Source organism: Passer domesticus, chromosome 4, assembly GCF_036417665.1.
Source record: "Passer domesticus isolate bPasDom1 chromosome 4, bPasDom1.hap1, whole genome shotgun sequence".
Classification (NCBI taxonomy): Eukaryota; Metazoa; Chordata; class Aves; order Passeriformes; family Passeridae; genus Passer; species Passer domesticus.
This window is the reverse complement of record NC_087477.1, coordinates 75,399,214-75,425,392: the sequence shown is the minus strand read 5'-3', so window position 1 is coordinate 75,425,392 and position 26,179 is coordinate 75,399,214. Positions and strand designations below refer to the sequence as shown.

The following is a 26,179-nucleotide window of genomic DNA, read 5'->3' as shown; positions in this document are numbered from 1 at the left end:
CAGCCAGTCCCGTGCCCCGGTGCCTCGGGGGCTTCTGCCCTCCCAGCTGCTCTCACCAAGATCTGCTGCACTGCAGCACACCCCCAAATAGTAACACTTGGTTATGTAACAGCTTTTAACATTCAAAAGGCTGCACAAATGTAATTGCTTTAATCCTCATCACCCAGCTACAGTCAGTGTGTGGGGAGAAATCAGGAGAGGGATGTCTTGCACAAAATCACAGGGTGCAGCACTGAAGTGACATTTGAAATAGGGAGCTTTGGGCCACCACCCCAAAGCCTTTCCTTCCAGCTGACTGAAAATGGCCTTACACTGACTACAAACACAGAGTTGTGAGACTGTGCACTAAGAAATCAAATGCAGGCTGGAGTGGAGCCAAAGTGCCCACCCTGGCAGGAAGGATGAAGTCCTGAATTGGTCTCTCTGAGCCCACAGAAGCCCGGGTGGATGCCACCCCTCCATTCCCTGCCCCAGCCCCATCTCACTCAACCTTGGGAGCAGCCCCTGCCTTACACACACCAAGGATTGAGTCACTGGGCTTTTTATAGAACAGGCTACTGAAATACTCTCTGAAGAGCCCTCTCCTGAGGGGATAAAGCTGCCATGTGAGGAGTGGAGAGTGCGTTACACGAATGAAACCCCGAGCAGGAGCCTGAGGATGTGCTGGGAGCAGAGCAGCAGCACTGCACCCCCAGGATTTTCATTACACTCCTTCTCCAGGCTGTGCTGCTCCATTAGCTCTGCATGCTGCAGCAAATAGCAACATCCACTCTCTAAAGCATTATCTCCCTGTGCTTCGGGGATTTGGACAAGAAAGGGAGGGAAAACCTTGTTCCTGGGCTAATTGGCCCAGTGCTTTATCATGCAATGAGAGTTTGGAGAAGTCTGCTGGGAAATGGATGAAGTCCACAGCACAAACATCAAAGAGGAGGAGGAAGGGAAAGAAGGGATTAATGAGACAGACTACAGATATAAATTTTAGAAGAAAACATTAAAAGCATGCACAGGAAAAAAGGCAGAGAAATGAAGAGAAACAAGTATTTAAATGAATAAGAAACAAGTTCAGAGAAAGGAAAAAGCACAAGATAAAATTAAATAGTGTTAAGACTGGAAAAGGCTCTTAACTATTCAAACATCTTGCATGACAATTTCTCATAAATCATGAAATTTTACAGTCTTTTTATTTATTCTGTAGCTTTTAGCATTCACCTTTACATGTCTCTGTAATGTCTATCTCATTAGCTAAAAAAAAAGTCTGCTCCTAAAGTTAAAAGTCAGATAAATCCAAGGTGCTGGAGCTTTAAGAAAACCATAATCATGGACGAAAAAATCAGACACTGTAAGCTGTCAAAAATAACACAGTAATTAATTTGGCATTAAATATGTGCATTAGGCCTAATGTTAGAAAACCAAAAAAATAATCTCTCTCTCTCAGAACACAAGAGGAAGAGAACATGGACCCAGGTCTATCAACTGTGATGACTGAAACATTAGCCCAGAAAGCTGAAGTTTTTTCTGTGGTGCTGAGACACAAGAGACCAATGCAGAGAGAGAAACAACCCCAAAAGTTGTTGGAGCTTGCAGAAGGCCTAGGCCAGCAAATGTGTACTCTGGTAGGAAACAAATCAGAAGCAAGCACACCAGAACTCCCTGCTGAAAGCAGCTGCTAAACCCTAAACTTTGGTGTTTGCGTTACAGCCAGACAATTCAGAGAAAAGACCCCTTTCTGCACCTTTTGTTTTTATCGATTATTCCTCATGCAGAACTCCAGCTGAAAGTTCCTCCTGCACAGATGTGTGTTAGATTTCAGAGCACATCATGCAAAATAGCCCTGATTACACTTCCACCAAAGGGAGCTGCAGAGGAGGAGCTGCCTGTGGAACCGGCACCGCTGCGTTACCCTCGCTGCTGAAAAGGGCCAGGTGGGCTTGCTGCAGCTCTTCTGATCAAAGCAGCACTGTCAATTCTCACACTCTGAAGCACAGAAAGTTGAAAACTAAGGTGACTTGACTTTACCCCTCCACTTCAACTGCCACAGTAAAATGAACCTTTTTTGTCCCTCATCACACCTGATTTTCCACGTGTCATTCTGGGCAATCTCTGACTTTGATGCAAGATTTCTTACAGGCAATTGTACCAAAGTAATTTTTGTTCTTGTTCAGAAGATTCAGTGCTGATTACAACCAGCTTGGCATTTTTCAAAAAATAAATTTTTATGCTTAATATAATTTGATGAAAATTTTGGGACTAAGAGAGAAAAGAGGTGCACAGACTGCTTAGCTTCAGCTCTGGTCAAATAGCTTTCCTTAGGATTAAATTCCTGTGCAAATCTAGAAAGCTTTCACCAAGACACAAAGCTTTGCAAACTTGGGCTCAAGCCTCTGCTCTGCCTGATTCAGCATCACCTTGAATGATGTCCCGTGTTCATTCTGCACAGGTACATGATCAGCAACTCTTTCTTTGGGCAAATTAATTATTTATATAAAATGGAGCAACTCTCATAGAAAACACTGATTTCCACTGAGATATGGGTCAAATCTTTACTTTAAATCAGATGGAGCAGAGACTTGGATCTTCCATCTAACCATTAGTAGGAATATTCTTTTACCAATTTTTATAATATAAAAAGATCATAATAATCTACATAAAACATAGCAGAACACTCAAAACATGTATTTATTAGCCAAAAGTTTAAAACCTAATCAAAATCCCAGTTATGATGTTACAGGGTTGAATAAGCCTGTTCTTTATGGTATTTAGGGGATGTTTTCCCATAAGTACTGCACAGAAGTCTCAACAAGTTCCACATAGTGCCAACAAAGAGGGATAGTCTTTGAGAAGAAAATAGGCTCTGAGCAAGTTCTTAAAACCTAAGTCAGACTGAATTATTGCACTACAACCTAAAACCTGTAAGAATCCTGTAATTCTACATGCATGATTAAATACATTCAGTTGATTACAAAACATTGCCTCCATATGGAAATTTGATGCTAGACTCCTCTCTCACACAGCGCAAGCAGAGCTGCTGAAAAAGGAAAAAGTGAATTTATTTGGACAGAACATGTTTGGCCACTGAAGTGGCCAACTTCTTTCATTTACAAGGTGCTGCTGGTCACCATAAATAACAGAGTAACCACAGGCACACAGAGGACAAAAGAAAAACAGAAGCATTCAGCTGGGGCTGATAGCTATCTCTAGAGCCATGGTGATGAGATTCTGCACATACAGGAGCATGGGTGGGTTTTTCTGACCCAGGGACTACTTAATGCAGCAAGAACAAGAGCCTGAGCCCGGGACTGTGAACTTCTGAGTTGTGCTTGTGCTGCTGGTTAGAGAGCAGACAGGGCCTGTGACCAGACAGGAGTGGGTGGGATTGCAAGGGGTCAGGGAGGAACAGTGTGTGCTGTGAAGGAAACATGCTAACACTGCTTGGCACACACAGGTATTTGTACTGGCAGCCACAGCAAATCCATTGTGTCTGCAGTTTTTAGTAGGTGGTAGCAAGGAAGGCAGTTCTGTACAGATGCTGGAGGGATGAGGAGTGGAGATGCATGTATGGCTGCAGAGACAGCTGAGATGCTACAGCAAATATTTTCATGGAGCACCAACAGCTTCATAATGCTTGCTGGTTTCCTTGAGAAAAAGCTTCAGATTTCTAGATATCTTATGCTTATCCTAGGACAAGAAGTGTAACTCACTTTCTTAGCCTGCCTTTAACTTCATTAAATGGATAATTTAAAATATTCACATTTCCCTCAGTTGTAACAAATCAGTCCTCCTGAGTAATAAGTTATTCCAAAATACATGTACAGTAAAACTCAGATTTGCCTGACTTTAGTATTAAAATCATCAAACTCACAAGGATAAATGTAATGCTCCCAAATATGATGAGGAGGGTCACACTTATGCTTTATCCCATTAACAAACTGATAAACGGAAACATAAAAAGGCAATAATTTTCAAGTCAAAAAAGTTAAGAAGTCACTCTGTGTTTGTGCACACCTATGTACACACATGGGAATCTGCTAGCAAATACAAAGCAAGTTTTCTGTTAGGGCTAGAAATATGATGCCAGATGCATAAACAGCAGAAAGACACCAAACTTCTTCCCCAATGTTTGGTCCTTGTAAAGCTGTACTGGATATTAGGAATGACACAGCTCTGTCTGATCGGGGATGCATTTACACTGGGTTAAAGATGAGCAATTTCCTGACATTTTCAAATGCAGAGGTTTCCTTTAGTTGTGTGTGACCCATGCTGCCCACTCTGTCAGCTCTCAGTGGTTTGTCCAAGCTGGAGCTCAGGAATTTCCCAACAAGCTTTTTCCTGTGCTGGGTTGTAGCTCACCAGGGCACAGGGAGAAAGGCAGTCCAATGGAAGCTCCCAGCACACAGGCTCTGTCTGCTATTACTGCAATTCAGAGCAAGCACCTCTGGCAGCCAAGAGCCCAACCTTTTTGCCCACTTGTAACCTGCCACTACAATTTGCTTTGAATTTATACAGAGAATTTTGTGCCCCACTGGTCATCACTTCCATCATACAACCAGGACAAGAAATTTAATATATTTAAAAATTACTTAGTGAATATTGCAAAAATTAATATTTTACCATAGGAAAATAAAATTGTTTTATACTCTCTCCCCATAAATATATATAATTTTTTAATACTTCACGAAGTATAAATGTATATACTTCCTTGACAATAATCTTAGAGCATTAGGACACCAAAGATTAACATACAGACCATTGGCTCATGCTTTTGTTTTGGAATGCCAATTAATCTGTAGTTTATTGTATTTCAACCTTCAGAAGGTCACAGGATTTAACTCTTAAACCCTTGCCAATGTCAGTTGGCTCATAATAAACATTCATATTTGTTTTATGACCCAGACCAGCTGGTGGATTTTATATACAATAAGAATGAGAAATCTGAGAAAAACAAGTGATTCATCTTCATAACGTCAGTGGAGGCTAAAACCTTCAGTACAATCTTAAGGCCATTTATTTGTTCAGGTTGCTGGGCTTGCTTTCCATTTTTGGTTTTTTTTTAATACCATTGATTGAATACAATCTCAAACATTTGCTACATTCGGTTAGAGGAATTTATTTGATTATAGGGAAGAGCTTTCCTGGCAGGTAGCTGGCTGGACCTTCTCAATTTGAGACATACTCTGCCACAATGGCAAAAGGGAAGAGCTATGATGTGCTCCTTTGCTTTCAATTGTTTTTCCTTTCAGCTGAAATAATTGAGTGACCTGAGGTATAGAACTGACGCACAAAAAAAGGAATTAATTAACTTTGATGCAATGCTCTCCGCCTTTGCGCTGAATCCCTTTACAGTGATAATTGTGGTGTGTTCCTGTACTCCTGTTGATGGCCCATGGCCGAGATTTGGCCTGAAGGACAAACCCACCAGGCTTGCTGCAAGACATAGGGAACAGTGTTCAAGCAGCAGAAGTTGCCTCATCCACCAGAGATCTTCCACCTGCACCCAAACATCACCCAAAGGCACTGGCTGTTCCTTCCACAGTGGCCAGCAAAAACAAGATACCTGGGGAGGTGCTGTAAGGGGGGAACGGCACATAGCTGCTGAGATTAAAATCTTGGTGGAAGTTTATGCCTCATGCTGGATATCTTGGGGATGGCAAAACCATGCATGCCATTAGCTAACCCTGCATACCTCAGCAGAAAAAGCCTGTACAGTGTTGCCAGCAATGACAACTTGTGACCTGAAGGGACAGGGATTTGGCATGTATTGGAGGTGAGGGGTGTTTCTACAGTTCCCACAAATTCAGCAAATTGACCCACTTCAGATGCCATTCTTAGCAGACTTTCTGTGACTTCTTGTGTTTTGGCAGGTGGAGCTCATCTCCATACTCCTCAGCATCCTGTTTCTCTTTGGGATACATACAATTCCTGCCCATCAGGCCTGGAGCCAAGTAACAGCAGACTACACTCTTCAGTTTACAGATTCAGAAGAACCTGGTTTGCAGATATTTACAGCATGACCACTTACACATAAGCCAAGGGAGGCTCCCAGAGAAAGCCTGCAAGGAGCAGGTCTGCCTGGTGCAGACATGGCCAAGCCTCCCAGTGAGCCTGGGTGAGCACCAAAAGCAGAGTACCTGCAGGAGCTCCTGCTAACTGGCTTGGTTTAGAGGGTATGTTAGATTGGGACAACACTGGCCAAGGCAGCCAAGCTCATCCTGGCATCCACGTCTACTTATTCAAAAGGGACTTGCTTATCTCACAAAGATTTGCCTTCTACCATGCAGGCACACATAAACCACCTGCTCTTCTGGAATAAAGGTGCAGGCAGGGTTGTTTTGTGGAAGTTATCTGCATATGCTATAAATAGCACATATCTGGTTTTACCATTCGCTTGGGGCAGGGACAGAACTGATTCACTCTGCCTGGGTGCTACAGAGTGCCTCTGGTGCCTCCCAAGATTCCCCTTTACTGTGCTGGCCATAACATCACCTAAGTACCCAGACCACTGACCTCTTATTTCAGTAAACAACATCCCAACTCACTTCTCCAAACATGAAACATTCCCCATGCCAATAGCAGCTGCCATGAAAGGCTGAAGATCCTTAAATGCTGAGCAACATGCCAGGGAAATGACTTTGCTGTGACAAAATGTACATCCACTGTGAGAGGGTTATGCAGCATCCTGCAGTTCAGAATAACTGGCTTTCAAGTTCTGTAAGTCAAATTCACCGACAGCATCAGCATCGATCCAAAACAAAAGACAATGAATTGAAGTGGTAGAGAAGGAATAATCTTGCACTCTTTTGCAATATAGCCTATACATGGAAAGGATTTTGCTTGAAGATTTGTTCCTTTCTGCACCTTCTGTGACATTCTGAATTACAGCACAATAGAAAAATCAATTAAAATGACTACTGAATAGTTCTTTATCTGCCTCCAAATCATCTCCCTGCAGAAGAGATAATATTTCTACAGTGCATTATACATGAATTAGCCCTGCTGTTCTAAATAGATTAGATCCTTTAGCCTGCAGCTTCAGAAGAAGGGAAAGCAAGCAAACTATGGGTTTTATATAAGGACAAAATAAGTTATAAATATGTAGTGTTACTCTAAAATCTAATCTTTAAGAGGTTTTTTTTTTCCTCTGATTTCTGATCTTTATTACAAATGACATGAACCAGTATTTCTTTTCTGTTGGTCACCAGCCTCCACATACAAGCAGAGGCACACACTGCTTTATCAGCCAGCTGTGTCATCCTGCATTCCAAACCTCTCACTGGAAGGACAGCAGTTTACGTGGACAGATACATCACAATACATCAAAGTTTTAAAGCACAAGGAAATTACTGCACACTTGAGTTTCTGGGAAGCTCAGAGACGGTTTATAGCTGATGGTTGTCTTGTACTTCTCACTTGACCACAGACATATTATGGCTCTGGTAATTGGGCTCCTGGTGTGCTGAAACCACCACTTAGCCCTGAAGATCAAAGCTGATTGCTTTCTTGTTTGCTCCATCTCATATAACTATTTTCTTATTCTTTGACTGCAAGTGCTCTGATATCTTTTAATCCATTTTTTATACTGAGTTTGCCATAATAAGATTCAGCCCACAACTAACTCTGAAGAAGCTCAGATTAATAAGAGAAACAACTTGTGAGCTTTCAGAATACTTGAACCTCAACCAAAACTTTGAGACTTATGTGCATTTTTCATTCTTACCATGTACTCAGTGAGATTTGAGCAACCTCAGCAGACTTATCTAAGACTATAATTTTCTTTGAAATAATATGTGACAATATTAGCCAAAATATCTTGATCAAAGACAAAAGTAAAGAAAATATGAAAGGTACTCCTACCTTGGGATAAAGCAGCACATCCATGTGCAGCAAACGATATAAAAACCCTCTCAAGATTTGGCTGAGAAGACCTTACTTAGGGCTTTGCATCTCACACAGCCTTCAGAAACTCAACAGATGTAACATTATACATTGTATTAAAGCCCTTACTGTACAGACCCTTTCTGCACTGATACAGAGGAATCCATACTGAATATGACCATTTGTGGAGAAGAGTTTCACAAGGCTGTTAGAAAAAACCTGAAAGAAATATGCTTTACCTTCTGACTTTGCCTCTAAAACAGCATGACAACATTTTATACTCACTTTCCAGAGCCAAACATTAAAAGACTTTTCATTTTAATGACCGCTTTTTTAATACATCAGTGTTGTCTCATTTTAATTCTTAGAAAAAAGAAAATACCTTCAAAGTCCCCATCTCTGGCTTTTGCTGCAAGTTCTGAGGATGATATACTTTCTTGACATAAAGCACAGTCTTCCAATGCTGCATTCCTTAAACCATGATTAACTGTAAAACAGTTCAAAAAATATTCATATTTTTCCAATTTTCACTTAAAAGATTCATGTTAGAACTTCTGGGATTAGACCACAGTAGCATCTTCTTAGACTTCTTGCTTTTTCTCTACCCTGACAGAAACCAAGACTTTACAAGTCTTCTATTCTGCTTTGGGATGACAACAGAAATGAAACAGGCTGTTATTACAGGACATGAAGTCTTCTTACTTCTGCTAGTGTAGCTGCATCTACCTTCTATTTTCCAATTCTTAACTTGGATCCTTTAACACAAGTGGATTTTGAGAACAATGAGAGACTCCCAAGGTGAATCACACACATCACATCACATATATCCCAGAGAAACTCCACCCCAAAACCCCCCTTTCTTCACTCATTTTGTTTATGCTTACTTTGGTCAATACCATCTTTTTCAATGCAAGAGTTCATCCATTATAAATTACATCCATCCAAGTACTATTGATTAATATATATTCCCAGTGACAGTTCTTTACAGCACCAGTTTTTTATTACACTTATTTGAAGGTTCAGGAGCTCTTGTGCTCTCTTTCTAGCAATTCTGTCTAACCCCATTTTTTTTTTTTTTACAATACAAAAGCCAATCTATTTTCATATCATGACAGGCTGCGACCATAGAACTGTTGTGGAAGTTTCAACCAAAAGTAAGAGAAGACTGTCATGCATGTTATGCATTATCCCACTGTAGACTTGAGACTGGAGTGTAGGTTTTTTCTGCTGACTTGATCCAACTTTTTAACTAAGTGTTTCACATAAAAAGTTCAATGCTTTTAAATGAATCTGGGAGAAAAAGTTTTCAGTCTGGAGGAAAGGAAGCAGGAAAATAAAAAGAGCTCTGGTCACTTTCAGATGCTGGTAGTTCTAATGATAACAAAGGACAAAGGTAATTGCAGCCTTGCTGGGATGACCCTGTTATTCTTAGATAAGTTAGCAGACTTGCCACTTAGGAAAGAAATAATAAAAATTATCACAGAGGAAAAAAACTCTTTTGTTGCTTCATGATCTAGTTCTGGTTCCATTACTTTAATTATCTAGAAGTGAAATGTGTTATTTTTCTATCTTGAAGCCAAATTCTTCAATTTGTTCAAGACACGACAGATTTCAGCATGTTACTGAGCATTCCCATCTTAGAGTCTGTTCTTTGGTAACTTAAAATGTACCCAGTGTGAAACAAATCTGGGGGAAAAAGGAATCTACAAAGTCCAAACCCTGCATAAATCATGGGCTACAATACACTGTGCTGCTGTTAAATATAGGAATATGGAAACAGCAGATGAACTCTGAAGGCTTTAGTATTTGACCTAAAATGAAAAAATCCTGTGTTCCTAAACAGGACTTCATCCTGTTTACAGTCTGTTTCCACGACTCCTTTTAAACATAGGTGAAATCCCTGCACAGTGAATCCTGTCAAAAACATAGCAATACGTTAGGGGAATTTGTGTCAAATAGTTTATGGATTCCCACTGGGAATTCTGCTACCAGCAGAAATTCATTATAGAAAACAAATGTTTAGATCTTTTACCTTTCTTCTGCTTTTCCTTGTCTTCTGTTTCAGGTTTGGTTGCCATAACTTCAAACAAGGTCTTTAAGATACTTCTCAGATCACTAGCATAGTTTGTCTGCAGCTGGTCAGCAACACCTTACAGTGTGAGAAAATGGGTAAATCAATTCTAGACTGCTACACCATCCTTTAAAAAAGTATTTAAATCTGCCTGTTAGTACCAGTAATGGCCTCACTTATTTTTAGGGGATCACTTGTTCACGCTAGGAATAAAAATTGAACATCTGAATAAACTAATTCCACTTAATGGCCAAGTTACATTCTGGTTTTTATGCTACCTGCAAGCCAACACATATATTCCACATCATTTGGCAGGAAATACTGAGAGATTAATTTTGCATGATAACAGAACTGCTAAGTCAAATTTCTTTCTTTGAACACCACAGGGCATCACCAGGGAAAAGTCAAACCTGATACAAGTCCCAATTTTTCAACACTGCAGGTCTGAGATGTCAGCATCTCTGATTCTGAAAGTTCCAAACAGGAAACAGGTCCTTCGAAACCAGACTGCAACTTAGGTCCCAAAACCAGAATTCTCCTGAAACTTTATCTCTAGTCCTTTCTAACATAACTTGATGTGCAAAAACCCCAAAACATAAACCAAAAAAAACCCTGAAAAACAGCTTAATAATTCAGTGATTCTCATACCTGAGATACAGACAAAAAGGCGGTGAATAAGATCGTTACTGCCATGAAATCTAGATCTGATCTTCTCTCGTGTGGCAATTTTGGCAGCCTGCAAAGCCAGCTGGATTTCTTCCTGATCGATGTCATCAGATGAACAAGAACTTGTCATTAAACTGCTGTCAGAGAAAGAAATAATGTAAAGGAAAGTAATGTAAATCTTCACTCAGTTGTTCAGGATGTTCAGCAAATCCTAAAGGATTTATGACTCAGGCAAGACTCTATAGTACCAGAACTAATTGCTGTAAATTCTTGTTGAAGTTAATCAGCACGCAACCAATCACCACCACGTTTGATTTTCAGTCTGTGACAGCTGCAAAAAAACTTGAAGCACAAAATCACTTGTCTGTATTTTACTGCATTTTTCCTTAGCTGTTAAAAGTGCTGTGCCATTTTTCACATTAACTTCTTCTAAAAGCTCAGTCCTGAAACCATAACTCCACCAAAAAACCTGAAGGGGAATATCAACCTAAAAATGTGAAGGTCAGTTCTGAAGTCAACTTAGAAATTTATGAACAGGGAAATTATCTGAAAAAAAGAAAGAAATTCTGAATTATGTTACCTTAATACAGCAAGAACAGAATCTAAATATAATGTCACCAAAAAAAAAATTGAAAGAGCAGCAATAAAATATGATTTACACAGTAGAGGTAGGTTAATTCCCTTATAAATGTAACATTAGAAATAGCTGAAATGTCAAACTATTGTGAAGAATGGCTCATCAACTCTAAAGAGATTTAAATGTGCCACCAAATGTCTACTCAAACTTTAATTTTTTTTTAAAACCAGATGCCAGACATTCCCACACTTTAACCACCACCACCCCTACCACTTTTCTCTACAGAGAAGAAACTTGAAACAACTTGAGACAGCAGGGAAGCCTTGGAGAGAATCTTCAAATATCAGGAATTACCTTAAATACTTGTAAATCAAGATGTTTAAAACAGGAAGTAGTTTGGGGAAAAGCAGCACTTTGCCCCTAAAACTCTTAAATGGGACTAGAGCACAGGATGTAGCTACACTGAAGTCCTCAGGATTCACTGTGCTGACCGAAGGAGACAGGAGCCCTCTTACCCCACTACATGCAAGTCACAGGGAATACAAAACTGTTTTTCTCCCCATACTGGAAAGAAATTAATATTGCCAATTATTACAGAAAACTAGACTATTTCACTTAAAATCATATTTTTGCTGTCCAAAACTCCAACACTCTTTACAGACAAGTGCTGTGTTAAAAGAAGAGTTATTAACTGCATGTGTAAGTAGCATGTATAACAAAAAAGTCATTTCTAACCCATTTTGAGTTCAATCTGCTTTTATCAGATGCAGAAACATTCACCATCTTGCAGATCCCATCCTTATGGCAGTATGCATGAATAGTTGTTTTGGGAGAAGACACATAGGTAGCATTATTTGTAACAAGATTTTATAGGATATAGTTTTCCAATTCTACCTGTAGCTTCACAGATAATCCTTTGAAATATAAAAGAGAAATAATTATGCCACCCAATCTTAAAAGGCCTAGGAAAAAGAGACTGAAAATAAATAAGTGCTGGAGATTTGTTATTGATAAAAATATCAATGGAAGATGTGTAGCATGAGTACCTTAACTGTCCCCCCATTCTTTCAGACACAGAGTAAAGACTAGGCTTGCAGGAGACTCATTTTATCTATTGCTACTAACAAAAGAAAATTCCTGTAAGGAGATGTTATTTCTATGTTTACAGTTTCAGCAGCACCATGACTGACTGGGCTTATCAAAGACACTGAGAATGAAGTGGGAATTCTCTTTCAATTTTCCTTTGCCTTTCTGTAGGGGATAAAGGAGATATTAGAACAGCAAGCCTGTCAGCATGGAAAGGCCTGTGTTCAGGACAATGAAAAGGTCATGTACAAATGTGGCTCACAAAAGAATAAACTGAAAGGCAGCAAGAGCCAGGAAGAGATTCCTGACTCAAAGGGTGTGCAGGCAGAGGATGCCTGCTCACACAAACCCTCTCACACACAGATAAAGGACTCTGCCTTGCAACATGGCCAAGCAGGCTCTAATTTTTGTTTTAGCTAAAAACTTTCTTAGTGATACACACATATGCACCATAAATTGCTCTCCAAGGCAAGCATGGACCTCCTGACAAATCCAAATGCTGTCTGTGTAATCATATAACCCCAACATAAAGGTCTCTTCAAAACTCCCAATACACAAACTTTTGTGCAGGGGAAAACAGGGCCACTGAATCAAGGATGACTTCTCCCTCCAAATCTCAGCTGAAGAAATATTTCAAAGGAAGGTGTTAAGTGGGCAGAGAGCTGTGAAGAGTGCTCTTCAAGAATATAAGCTACTCGGTCCTTTGCTATTTTGCAGAAAGGAAGAAGGGCTCACTCCACAATCCAGACCAACTTTAATAATAATGTTTGTTTTTCTGAGCCTCCTCCAGCTGGGAGGAATGCAGTTTTACCTACTTCCTTCAGGGATGTGGTTTGACCTACTTCCATTGCAGTGGAATCTCTCATGTCCATTGTTTAACTATTCTGTTAGATTTTTGTGGTGTGTCATTAAGACTGACCATGTCACCACAAGACTGGCTGGGACTCTTTTCTCCCCAAAATCCCCAGCAGAGAGCACATGTGAATTGCTCCAGCACTGTGGGAGGGAAGGTCAGCATGTCTGCACACTCACATTTATGACATACTTTCATAGGCACTCTCCCATGTAAACTGCAGTATCCACATAGAGGAGATTCAGAAAAAAGGATATTTTGTTCTTGGGATTGCTTGTGCTACTACAAAGCAAAAAAGTGAATACTCCAGAAAAATTTAAAACTGGACCTAAGAATTGCTACAGAGTCAGAACCAATTACTCTGCCTTTACCAACACACCCAAGTCCAACTAAGACAAAAATTACTCTCAAAGAATATCTAACAACCATCAGTTCTTTATTTTAAAGTACACCTAACTGTAAAAGAATGTAGTCAAAATACAATATTGTAGAGACAGTAAAAAATACTGTAAAAACAGAAACACTGCAATTGCTTCAGATAAACAGCAAAGAGCCAGCTATTTTTAAATATTAGAGTATCCCAAAGAGCAATGACTGCATCCATGCAAATAGATTCTCATGATTTTATAAATTGATATTACAGAAAGCAAACCTGAAATGTGATCTACTGGGTGCAGCGTACCTTTTCTTTTTTTCCCCCTATAAAGAATATAATTCCTACTTGGCTTATCTAACATAGATAATTTGGATCCAGATTTTCAGCCAATACCAGATATTTAGGAAGTATTTCAGTAACTACACATGGATCTAGACAGAATCATGTCTCATTGCACAATACAAACAGCCATACTACTGCTAGAGACAAGTCCTCATTTTCTCACCTATTTGGTTGAAAGGAACCTTGAATAACCCAATGAATTAAGTTACAAGAGGTAACACCAAAATACACATGGAACTCCCCTTGTGAAACATTTATCATATACACAGTGCTTATAATGCATTAATTTTTCAGACTGTAAAACCATTGCAAAGCTAACATATCTGAAGGTGAATATAAAGAAATAATATGTTATGTCAAAGGTTGATTCCAAACAATAAATCTGCTTTTACCTGATAAAGGAACAGATACCCTGTGGCAGATAAAATGAATTAGCTTTTTGTTTAACTTGGCTGCAGCCACCCATTTTAAAATTACACTTCATTTATTACATGACAAGAGTTGTATGACTCTTTGAACACTTTCAAGGTGTATCTCTATACCTTGCCTGGCCTCAAGGCTTTACTGTGAAATTTAGCCAAATATGTACAAGCAAACAAAAGCCAATAATGTAATTGCACATAAAAAAAACCAACTTTCACCACGATGCAATCTGCTTGATAGCTTTTGTGTTTCAAAGGAAACTTCTGAGCCAGTTCAAGTAGCAGTACTCATACATAATGGAAAATGGGACTGTGGAATAAGGTTATTAAAGACATTTTCAGAAGTGGACAGACATTTTAGGCAATCATCTGTGATACTGTAGGTTTTGGGCTGTGTTTGTTGGTCATTGACACTCATTCAAAACCAGTGAAAGCAACAAATGTAAAACCAAAGTCAACCAATTCAATGTTGGTCCAAATTTAAATATCTTATGTTTGTGCTCAAAACATAGGAACAGCTGTAGAAATGTGTGTCCACTCACAGATGTCTCCATTCAAGTTTGTCTGGAAATGTTTGGTTCTTTAAACCTGAAATTTGCTCTGCCTGAATGCAGAATGTATCAGATTCTCTGAAAGAATTTCTCATTATTCACACACCAACCCTCAAAGTATCTTAAAAATGCATTAAATATGCAGCAGTAACAGACAAAAAGAATTTAAAAGCTCTACATTTCAAATACAATGAATACAAAAAAAATCAACTGAATTTTCATGTTTTCAAATCAATCACAAACTTTGGTTTGGTTTTGTTTCTTTATCTTTTGACATCTTAAATCAAAAGCAATAGTGGGTCACTTCTTGCAAAGGAGAAAGCCCAACAGACCCACTGTACCCTTTAACACAGAATTAGAGGATGGTTAGGGTTGGAAGAGAGCTTGAAGATTATCCAGCTCCAACAGAAATATGGGATGCAACAATGCCACCAAATTTAAAAGGAAATTAAGACCACCCTTTAAGTCTCTGATTTCAGAAAAGGTCTTCAATGACAACTGATTTTCAGGAGAAGATCTCAGAAGACTGTCAGAGGTGCCCATAAACAGAGAGGGCTCACATTTCAGCCACACACACTTATCCCAACTAAGTCTAAGAAGAAAACTCTATAACAATATTACAAATGTTGACTAGAAAAGTGTTAACACATAATTCAGTGACCAACCTCACCATTTATGTTATCCAAATACCTGTGACATCAGGGATTCCCATTCACTTTCTCTGGAAATCTTCAGCAAATTACACAAGCAGGGGAAGAAGTAGAATGTAACTGCAACAAAACAGGTAACACCTTCCTGCTCTAGTGGGAATTTAAAACTGGTGAATCCACTTCACAGTGAATTAAAAATCCATGCAAGAATGCAATCCTTTAAATGGAACAGTTCTGATGCAGAGGTTCACCCAGAGATGCATTTTAAGACCAAGATGCTCTCTAGGAAAGTTTGGTAAGTGATGTACAGTAGCAGGTGAGACTCTTGACAGTAGAGAAACGTGAAAACTTTGCAAGAAGTTTTCTGTGATTTCACACATTTCTAATGTCCTACACAGAAGGACATTACAGTTATAAACCTTGTTGGAAGTTTTTACAAAGGGTCAGTAGCCCAATTCTTAAATATAAATTAGTGTTCATTTAAAAATTGATGAGAGAATGTCTACGAATTATAAAGCAGTGCAGTTCTTTGGACTTAAATGATATCAATTAATTTGCACTAGTTGGCCTTAACAAATCTCTCATCTCCATTATTTAGCACCACATGTACTGAATAACTAAATATAGATACATGTGTGTCTCATGTATGTGAATTTCCCCATATACAGAGGTACATTTAGAATATTCTAGTTCTTACAATATTTCTCACATTATCATGAGCTCCCCAACTTTCATTTTTTGGTCATACAGAGTTTAGCATATTGGCCACCTTATGATCTGAGTACAATATCAATAACATACACTTTTTATCCAATCTACAATATTTCAAATTCTCTCCCATCTGAATTTTTTCATCCTTATGGTAAACGAAAAAAACCCAAACCAAAATGTTTGCAGGCAAATCTATGTTACTGATTGCATACAATTTCTAAAACTTCAGCAAGTTGGTACATTGCTCCCACTGATATTTGTGTAGGCTGTAACTGGAAATCTCACCACTAACCTGTCAGCCAAGCTATTACTCTTACTCCTCTGCTTCAGAAGGCTGTAGTCAGCTCTGGGGTCCAGTTTGCTAAAAAGAACAAACAGCAACTCCAAAGGCCAAGTAAAGGTTCAAACACAACAGCTCAGGGAAGACAAAGGTTGCATCCATGAGAAATGACAAGAGGAAAATTACAGGGGTTTAGGTAAGATATATGCAATTCCCCTATCAGTAAGAAAAAAAAACCCAACCTACTTCCCCATCCTACTTTCTGCAGTACCTCTAGTGCTTCTTTTTGGATACTCTCACCAGAAACACAATAAAGAGCAGGCTAAAACCTGTCGGTTTCTAACATAGGCTAGTTTTGATGTAGCTGGAAGAGAAGCTGTTAGAATCATGGCTTCTTACAAATATTTTAAGTGAACTTGATGGCTACACACTCAATTTTAGAGTCACTTAAACCCAAGCCAGAACATTATATGCTATTATTTAGGTAACAGCATATAGGTTTTTAGCTAAGGACTATGCTTTAAGGAATGACCCCAGAAGCTACATTTAAAGGAGGCTAAAAAAAAGCTTTAATGCAGGACTTCATTTCTTGTCTTTTAAAACATAACATTTTATTAAGTCAAGAGGGTTTTAAAATACAACCAAATATAACCCCTTAGCTACTTCCTCTCTCTTTTAATAGAAACAGGTTAACAGAAAAAACCCTACCAATCAACCCAACCACCCTTAAAGCCCACCAAGACTTCAGAACTTTGTACTGAGAAACAAAAAAAAGTAACTGCATGCAAATCTCTCTAGCTAGAAATCACCAAAAGAACTGGACTTGACTGGACAACAGCATGACCACATGTGAGCAATGCCCAGCTCCACTGACAGGACGTGTGCTGGAAGCCCCATCTGCTGTCAACTTTCTGAATTCCTCAGTGGGGGGAATTTTCCTACACTGCAAGATTTGTCCTTAGCTTCTCTTGCCCCTGTAGCGGTGGGTAATCTCAGACTGGCTCAGTAAAATAAGGAATTTGGCTAACAGGATTTTCCATATGGCCTAGGTGGTATCTCCAGTCAGAAAAGTCCTGAGGATTGTACTCATTGAATCTGAAATCAACAGCAAGAACTTCTGCTCCAGACCCTGGCAGCTTCTGTAGCTCCTCATTCTGCTGGAAGAACATCTTGAATCTTTCCTCATCTGTTCAGACCTCAAACTGCAGAGCATTCTCACTTGGACTTGGCAAAATCCACAGCTGGTAAAGCAGCATCTTGCTAAAAAGATCAACTCTAAGAAACTGAGCCCAGGAGAATTTATGGCTTACTCAAACTCATTAACACTCTGGACTGAGTTTTCAGATGAATACAAAGATACAGTATTTCAAATGGAAATTAAAATAAACAACATTGCCAGTGCAGAATTTATCAACTTTACCAGTGCTCTCTCCCAAATAGCTTTTTTGATCATTATAGATAAAACTTCTATAAGTGTGCATATGAAAAAATAACTAAAGAGAACATTAGTAATCAACAGTGGTGCTTTCTAACCACCAAATTAAATGTCAGATACTTGCAGGGTACCACACTTACTGCTTTTCCTACATTAAACCAAAAAGGGATAAAACCTGCAAGATAAAGTTATTGTAAAATTCAAGAAAAAACAGGACAGAAAAAACAAGAAGTTAGAACATTATTTGGGTTCTACTATGACTTTTTTGAATTCCACCATGACATTTTTTCCACTACTTTCTTGTAATCAAATTTGCATTTAAAGCTCTCAATCATTCACTCACACTGTAAATGGATAAATATAATGAGATTAGAGAACAGAAATATTTAAACTTTGAAAATATATACTGAACTGGAAGAACTGAAAGTGAAAATCACTAATAGTATAGAACTTATGATGAGATGGTATGTAAAACCAGCTCTGGCGTCCAAGCCAGGGACAGAGATATCTCAGTCCCAGCTTTTACACTTTGTGCAGAAAGAGTAATTTTATACAGCTCGTTAGCAATGTCCTCTGCCATAGGGAAGCCACATTTCTGCATGGCATTGCAACAAGAGAATTAATTCATTTAGCACCCAGCTCCTGCAGATCCACTCTTGACTTGCAGCTCCTGTGTGTGGCAGAAATGGAGATGGAGATGCAGCTTCAAAGCCACTTCCCAGCACAGGAACTCTAAGGGATATGGAAACTTGGTAGCACAACACTTTCAGATTGCTTCCATCAGTTCTCTCAAAAATAACACAAAAATGAGCAGCAGAAATATTAATGCATCCGAGGGTCTAGGAGAATCCCACAGAAATTCCATATCCAGATGTGGTAGTCAAAGCTGAGAAAAGCTAATGAAAGTATTAGGTGGAACCTTAAAATTTTAATTAGAAAAGATAGCTTTCTCTTTATTTTTCACCTTCAATACAGCTGTAAGTATGAGGAAATCCTCTCTTTTTTCCTCCAATCTAATTGTGGTTTTACAGTATATCTTTAGACATGGACAAAAACTCTGCAAAAACTGCAGTTACTATAGTGATTTTAATTACACATAATCTGAAAACTCCCAAACAGGCTATTCTAAGGGTTTTACTGAGGAAAAAAACCCTAATCTGTAAAATAAAACCTAATTTCTGAAAGCTAGTAATTTTCTTCTATTACTATCACAGGGAACACCAAGTGACATTCAACAGCAGATTTTTTACACATCACTAAAATGAAAATGATTATAATTGTGGCCAAATTACTAAAAATGAAAATTGCAACTGAGCTATGTAGAAACAAGAACACAAGCCCATTATGATCACTTTGTGTCAGTCTCCAGCCATATGGTATGTTTGATATGCCACTTGGAATACAGCCCCCAAATGGCAAATTTGGAGTGTCTACCAATTCTGCCAGAACAGTCTTATTGCCTCTGCCACTGATGCTAGTCAGCCTAAAATACTGTCCTGTTTTACTTGATTTACACAGAGAGCAATATATTCTATATTTACTTCAACCACATTGAACATTTTAACACGTCTAAAATACGAAGTTTATAATTTTAATAGGGGAAGACCAAAAAACTTCCAAAAACTGAATTCTCACCTTCCCACTGCAATAAGCACTTGTTAACATTAGCTGCCTGGGTTATTCCTTGGAAAAAATAAAATCTGCATCCAGTTACTTGTTACTAAAGACAAAGATATGCATAAAATATAAAATACCCCGCAGAATATCCTAGAAAGGAATGCTGTAACTTAGAAAATGTTACACTATTTTGAGATTTAATTTTTTTTGTCTTGCAGGGTGAAGAACAAGATAGGCATGAAACACATCAAGAAGAATCCTGGCGGTGAAAACCCAGAGACATCTGCTTCAGTCACATATGTCTCACTGACTAAAATCAGAAGCAAAAGCTGACAGACCTCGTCAAGGCTGACTTTTTGTTTTGCTGGTACTGCTCAGCTGGTTGTTGGGGCAAGGGATTTAGCAGCTAAACAAAAAGACTTCATCCAGCAACCCATTTATGACTGTATTAATACTGCCCTCACACTGCTTGAGTGACAGAGCTGTGCAAAACAGCACAGCCTCTCACTGCCTAAGAGACACACAAACAGTCTGCAGCTCAAAATCATTAGGCAGGAACAGCATCTATAGTGGAAGTGATTCAGATTTGCTCAAGGTATAAAACCCCTTTTTCTTCCCACAGCTCTCTCACTGAGTTCTTTATTTCCAGGACTCCAGTACAGTACATGTAAAGCCATTACTAACAGCCTTTTGCTGGTTGTGAGCAATCTCTCCATAAGGAGCAGCTCTACAGAAAAAAAAAGGAGACAGAAAATCTACAGTAATGCACTGCTCAGACCAAAAATGACAGCGCCAAACATTAATGCAGAATGAATCTGTCATTTTGCATAGCTTCAGTGCGAGCTGACCACATTAACAAAGGCAAAAGTGCAGGACAGAAGAACTGGAGCCAAGGCTGATCAGGTAGCTTGATTACTCAGTTAAAATACATTGTTATTGTATTTGTTGTACTCCATGTTACGATCTACAAGGTCACCAGAGTAGCTGTGGTCTCTGTTAAAACCTGCAGGCATGTAATTTGTGCTGTAGCTTTGATAGCTTAAGCTCTGGACCATGAGATGAAAGAACTTAATTCTCCTACTATAATTCACAGTCCTGGAGAATAACCAAGTTCTTTTTCCTTCTTGAATCCTTTTCAAGGCACTGAGTTCTACTGATGAGAAAGCACTGTATAAAACCTGCTTCTGCAAGAAACTGTCCACCCACATGAATTTTGCTTGGTCTGAGAGATGGGCAAGAAACTGGCTCAGAGCTCCCACTCAGAGTGCTGATCAATGGTCTGTACTTGTGCTGGCAGCCTGCCATGAGTGGGAATGCCCAGGGATGGACCTTGGGCCTCACTTGTTCAGCATCACCAAAACAATCTGGATGAGAGGAGTGTGAGCACCACTGCCAGGTTTGCTGGTGACACCACACTGGGTGGTGAGGTGCACGTGTCAGCAGGGAAAGCATCCACAGAGCAGGACAGGCTGGAACAGGGAGCTGCAAGAGGAGTGTGGCGTTGAACAGACACAAGTGCAAGGTCCTGCAGCAGTGATGACACCAAAGAGCCTGGCACAGGCTGGGATCCTTTGCTGGGGGCACCTGGGGGTCCTGGTGCACAACAAGAGCTGAACAGGGTCAGCAGTGAAGCTGCTGCAGCAGTGACAGCAGTGAGATGCTGGCATGCACCCACAGGGCACCACAGCAGAGGTGAGAGATGTGACTACCCCAAACTACCACGAGCCTGTCAGGCCACAGCTGGAGTGCTCCTGTGTCCAGCTGAGGTCTCCACAGGTCAAGAAAAGGAACAGACAGACTGGACAGCATCTAAAGGAGCCCCATGACGATGATGGAGAACCAGCCCTATGAGTAGACTGAAGGAATTATATCAGTATTTTATTCCCTGGAGAAGGCTCCAGGAGACCTCATCACATAAAGTGGCTGTAAAGAGGATGGAGACTGACTCTCCACAAGGAGCCACATGGAGAGGACAAGTTGTACCAGGAGAGATTTCATCTTGATATAACAAATATTTTACATTAAGAACGATCAATGTCTGCCCACATATACACAAATACAGATATTCTAACTGAAATATCTAGATAAATATCCCTCTCTAATTGCTGGCAGAGTCTTGCTGTTTTGGCATAAACTTGAGTCACAATTCATTGCACATACTGCTTTCTACAGACTGTAAACAGTGTGCTAAAACTTCACCACCAATTTTTTTAAATGACTAAAATAGTAGAAAAATATACCAAAATCCACCAGTAGTTAAGCTGCAGTGACATATCTAAAAAAAACCCCAACCTGTTGACTAGGGAAAGCATCAAGTGTAACACTATGGTTAGTTTTAAGAGTTATTACTTATATTTAAAGTTCTTATTTATTTGCTCCTTATAACCTTAAAATAAAGAGGCAGAGTTTACCATGTAAAGTTTATTCTAGGCAGACAAACACTTGAATAGAGATTCATCAGTATTTCTTTCTCCCTGGCACTCTTACAACAAAAACTCCAATGAGACTCAAAATCAACTAATTTCAACTACCCTGTTCTTCTGTTGTCTCACTTATTTTTCCTTATCATTCCCAAATCAACATTTTTCTTGCATTTCCTAGCTGCAGTCTTTCAGAGAACTTAGGTCCAAACTTTGAGCATATCATATTCTTTGCTGAGAAAGCTGAGTACTGGTATGGGCATCTCAAGTCTGGATACTGCTTCATGAATATTTTGAAAAAAAAATATCTTCTGAACTGGGCTGAAGATTTAACCTCTCGACCACCAGACCTCTGAGACTAGAAAGAGGAATGTCTTACATAAATCAGGTACCAATGAAATAAACTTTCCTCAGCAAAACCATTTAAGAACCCAAACCACTGGTTTGAATAGTCCTTTGGGATTCAAAAATCTGGAGTTTTCTCCCCGGTTCTCCATTTGGAAAACAATAAATGTACATTTATACAGAAATCCATATATTCAATACTTCATTGTTTCAAATCAATTCCATCTGTGCTATTTAATACACTACTAGTTCAACATTACTACTGCAGTTAAACTGGTTTTGCTATCACAGCTAAATTTTCTGAAGATATTCCCAAAACATGCTGCAATCTGACAGCATGACTCTCAGTCTCAGTACTGATTATTTAATAGCACAAAGGAATTGTTTATGTTTCACAGGAGGATGAAAGACCACATAAATGTATTTCAAGAATTCTATCTTTAGCCAATTATTTTTCAGATAAAATTGCAAATGTTACATTTAATGTCTAATTGTTGTTAACTGTAAACATCAAGAAATTAAATACATTAAAATTGCATATTTCAGACAAAAAAGAAACAAACTCCCAAATTAGGTATTATTTTGGATGTGCATATGGCATCATGGAAAATCTAGTTATTTCAGAAAATAACATTTTAGAGATTGTCTTTGCAAGGAATATGTTTGTTGCAGTAAACAAATAATACAACTCTAGAGAAGCTGTTTAATGGCCAAATCAACTCTCTAAAGAGAAGAGAGGAGCACCTAAAATAACATATTCTAAAAAATTATACAAATAGATGCACTGAATACTACATTTCTATGCACATCTAGGAACATACCACTGTGAAGCAGTTAGACTTAAGAGTTTTTTTTTCTTTTATTTCATTAAAATGAGTCATTAAAAGAAGTTTTACCTGTTTTTAAACTAAGTCTTTCAAAAGAGGAAACTCCTGTCATTACAGTCAAGCAGGCACTTTGCTGGTTTGTTTTACTGGGCCACAAACTACAATAGCCACATCTCTGGTAATATCCATCAGACTGCAGAAAAATAGAAACTTAGATTTCATCAAGCCACCCAGGGAGGATGAAATGCTGCTTTCCAGGGGAGAAGAGCACAAAGGCACATGTACAAATACTGCCTTAAAAATCAAACTTCCTTCCACCTAACTACCAATACAGTGGCAACTGCAACACTAATGTACAAAGGCAGTCCAGTAAGGCCTTCCAAAGAGATGGTGCATCTAATCAAGACTTATTCTCACTGCTCCAGCTGTTCCTGAAGAATCACTGGGGCTACACCTACCATCCTTCAGACAGCCCTGTGTGAAACAGTCTTCAATGTATACAGTCCTTGGAACAGAGCAACTGCTGCATGCAGGTAAATTGGGTTTTGTTTGAAAAACAGTCAAAAGTAAATGTATTTCAAAATTAAAACAATGAAGGACAGTTTTTCTTGCGTCTTTCGGCCCTTATTTTAAAACTACAAAACTCTAAAAAATTGAACTTGAAGACAGGTACATACTAAAAAAACCTCAAATTGTTATTTGTAGTATTTCATCTATCACTATTAGAAAAGCCATCTTATCTCCTCCTTTTATCCCCAAACCTAGATGAAATTTCAAAATCCTGAAGCTCAAATGAAGTTCTGGGGAAAGAAAAAGATAAAAAAGAGAGGAGAAGCAGTGGAGGATGAGCTACATCAGCTGAAGCAGTGGTAATTCAATCTGTCAGTACCAGAGGTGTTATTGCATAGAGTGCATGCAATACATCTCATACATGTATGTTATGCAAACATGGAAAAATGCAAAGATCTCATTTTTATGTTTTAGTTACATTTTTCTGCCCTAACCTTAACTCCATTATCACTCTCATTAAATGCTTTGAGTAAAACTAAATTCAAAACTCCCATGCAGTTTCAGAAGATGAGAACGTACAATAATATTGCTAAAAAATCCAAGGTCATGGTTTCAATCCCTGTATGAGCCACTCACTTACTGAGCTCCATGACATCTGTGGGGCCCTTCCAATCCAGAATATTCTGTGAAGTCAGAAGCAGCTCCTCACTGTATCCTTACCAGTGCTGGCCAGCAACAGGGTGTAAGTTAAACTGTTAACTGGAACATCTTTTATTTTACAAGGCAAAACCAAATGGAAAAGACATGTTTTTTAGAAAGCTGAAGGCTGACTAAGAAAAACATTTGTAACTTGTCAAGCTACAACCTGAAGTGTCTTCTGAGAACTGCTATATGGATAAATAAAAGCAAGATCATGGACATATGTAAGTGGTTCCTGCATGCATTAAAAACTTTTCCATAAATAGTTGCCTCATTTGTCACAGCACTGAAAGAAAGCTGGCAGGTTAAAAAAAAACAAAACAAAACCAAACCCAAAAAGCACCTGTTGCTCAAAAGGAAGAATACTCAGAAGTGTTGCTGTCACTTGATTAATTCAATGAAAATTTTTAAGCAAGCATAAGTCAATACCATTCGTCAAATCTGACTGCAAAGTGATGTTATTACCTCAGAGCGTAAATGCTGGAGAGACTACATGTAGTGACAGAAACACTCTCATAGTCACTGCTGGAGATGGAGCTGAGGGGGGAATCACGTAAGCCATCCTGAGAACTGGAAAAACATACGGAAACAAAATGAACTGCTGAAGCAAGCAAAGGCAAAAACAGAGCATTGAGATAAGTCATGGCTTCTCATGGGTTATTCAGAAACAAGAATAAACTGGCAGTTGCATTTTTTTGCTCTTCAGAAGATGATACAAACCTATTCTGTTTTCTTCCCAAAAGGACAGGCAATTCAGCAAAGTCAGTGGGCACACATCTTACAACAATCTTCAATTTAATTCATGCCATACAGTTAAAATATTCAGGAAATAACTGCGAGTCTTACATTTTCATTGGAGATAGAGGGAGTAGCTTGCCCATGCTGCTAAGTGTGGTATAACCTTAAACTGAAGACATAAAGCTGAAAGTTCATAAAATCATCTTGGGTTTCAGGCCAAGGCACAGTAATCCATACTTCAAAAACTTCTGAATATTGTGACAGGTCTGACCTACGTTTGCTCCCCATTGGAAGGAAAAGGTCTGATAGAAAACAGAACAATGACACCCCTAAGTTTGCTCAATCTAAGTGCCATATATGTACCTTAAATTTTGTGCTTTAAACCAACAGATATCCAGGAAGGAGCAGTGCCATGGCAAACCACTGGCACTTCATTAGCAGAAATCCACTAGCTACTAAGTAAAAGGACATGACTCATTTAAATGAATGGTAGACAACTTGTCTCTGGCATCCCTGGACTAATGAAAAGCCTCTAAATAACACATCATTTCACATCTTATATCATATTATCAACATAAACTAGGATTAGAGGAGTAAAAACAGTTTCATAAGCATTTATAAAACTGTCTTGTAAAGACCAATTTCTTGTTTGAGTAACAATTTACTGCTCAGCTACTGGAAATTCACAAACTGAGAAAAAATTAAATTATATGAGATAAGAAAATATGTAATCTTGAGCAGAGATATCAAAGTTGTATTGGCTCTAGGCGGTGCAGAAGATTCACTCAAGCCAGCTGAACTCAAATGTTCAGTCAACAAATCTTTGGACAATGCAAAGAGAAACCTAAGAAACATCTCCAGTTAAAGGAGAGGTACTTATATAGGTCAGGGTTATTTCACCTTACTTCTCCACAATTGTAAGTAGATTTTTTTATGTTCTTTTGCTTTTTAGATATATGCAAGCCAGTTACGTTTCAAACTCTTTTTTTTTTCTGCCAAATTTACTATTACAGCTATTTTTTCAGCTGGAAGTCTGGAAGAACGCTTAAGGGGAATTCTTCAAAGCAGTGTATGGAAGGTATGTGCTCTAATCCCACTAAGAAATAATAGGATTTGTTTGCATACCTCCCACTA

The 26,179-nt window shown here is 38.8% G+C and overlaps 1 protein-coding gene across 6 annotated transcripts in view; it reads right to left on the bottom strand.

Moving 5' to 3' along the window:
* The window catches only part of ZFYVE28 (zinc finger FYVE-type containing 28), a 145,353-nt gene that overhangs the window by 6,110 nt on the left and 113,064 nt on the right, over positions 1–26,179 (bottom strand). For 3 of the 6 annotated variants that reach the window (XM_064418879.1, XM_064418874.1, XM_064418875.1), the window contains exons 9-12: positions 24,773–24,877; positions 10,589–10,743; positions 9,902–10,018; positions 8,252–8,356 (exon numbers count right to left, since the gene is read on the bottom strand). In XM_064418879.1, the coding sequence (XP_064274949.1) occupies positions 8,252–8,356; positions 9,902–10,018; positions 10,589–10,743; positions 24,773–24,877 (482 nt within the window). The remainder of the gene's footprint in view (positions 1–8,251; positions 8,357–9,901; positions 10,019–10,588; positions 10,744–24,772; positions 24,878–26,179) is intronic. The other 3 variants (XM_064418876.1, XM_064418878.1, XM_064418877.1) reach the window with 3 other exon arrangements.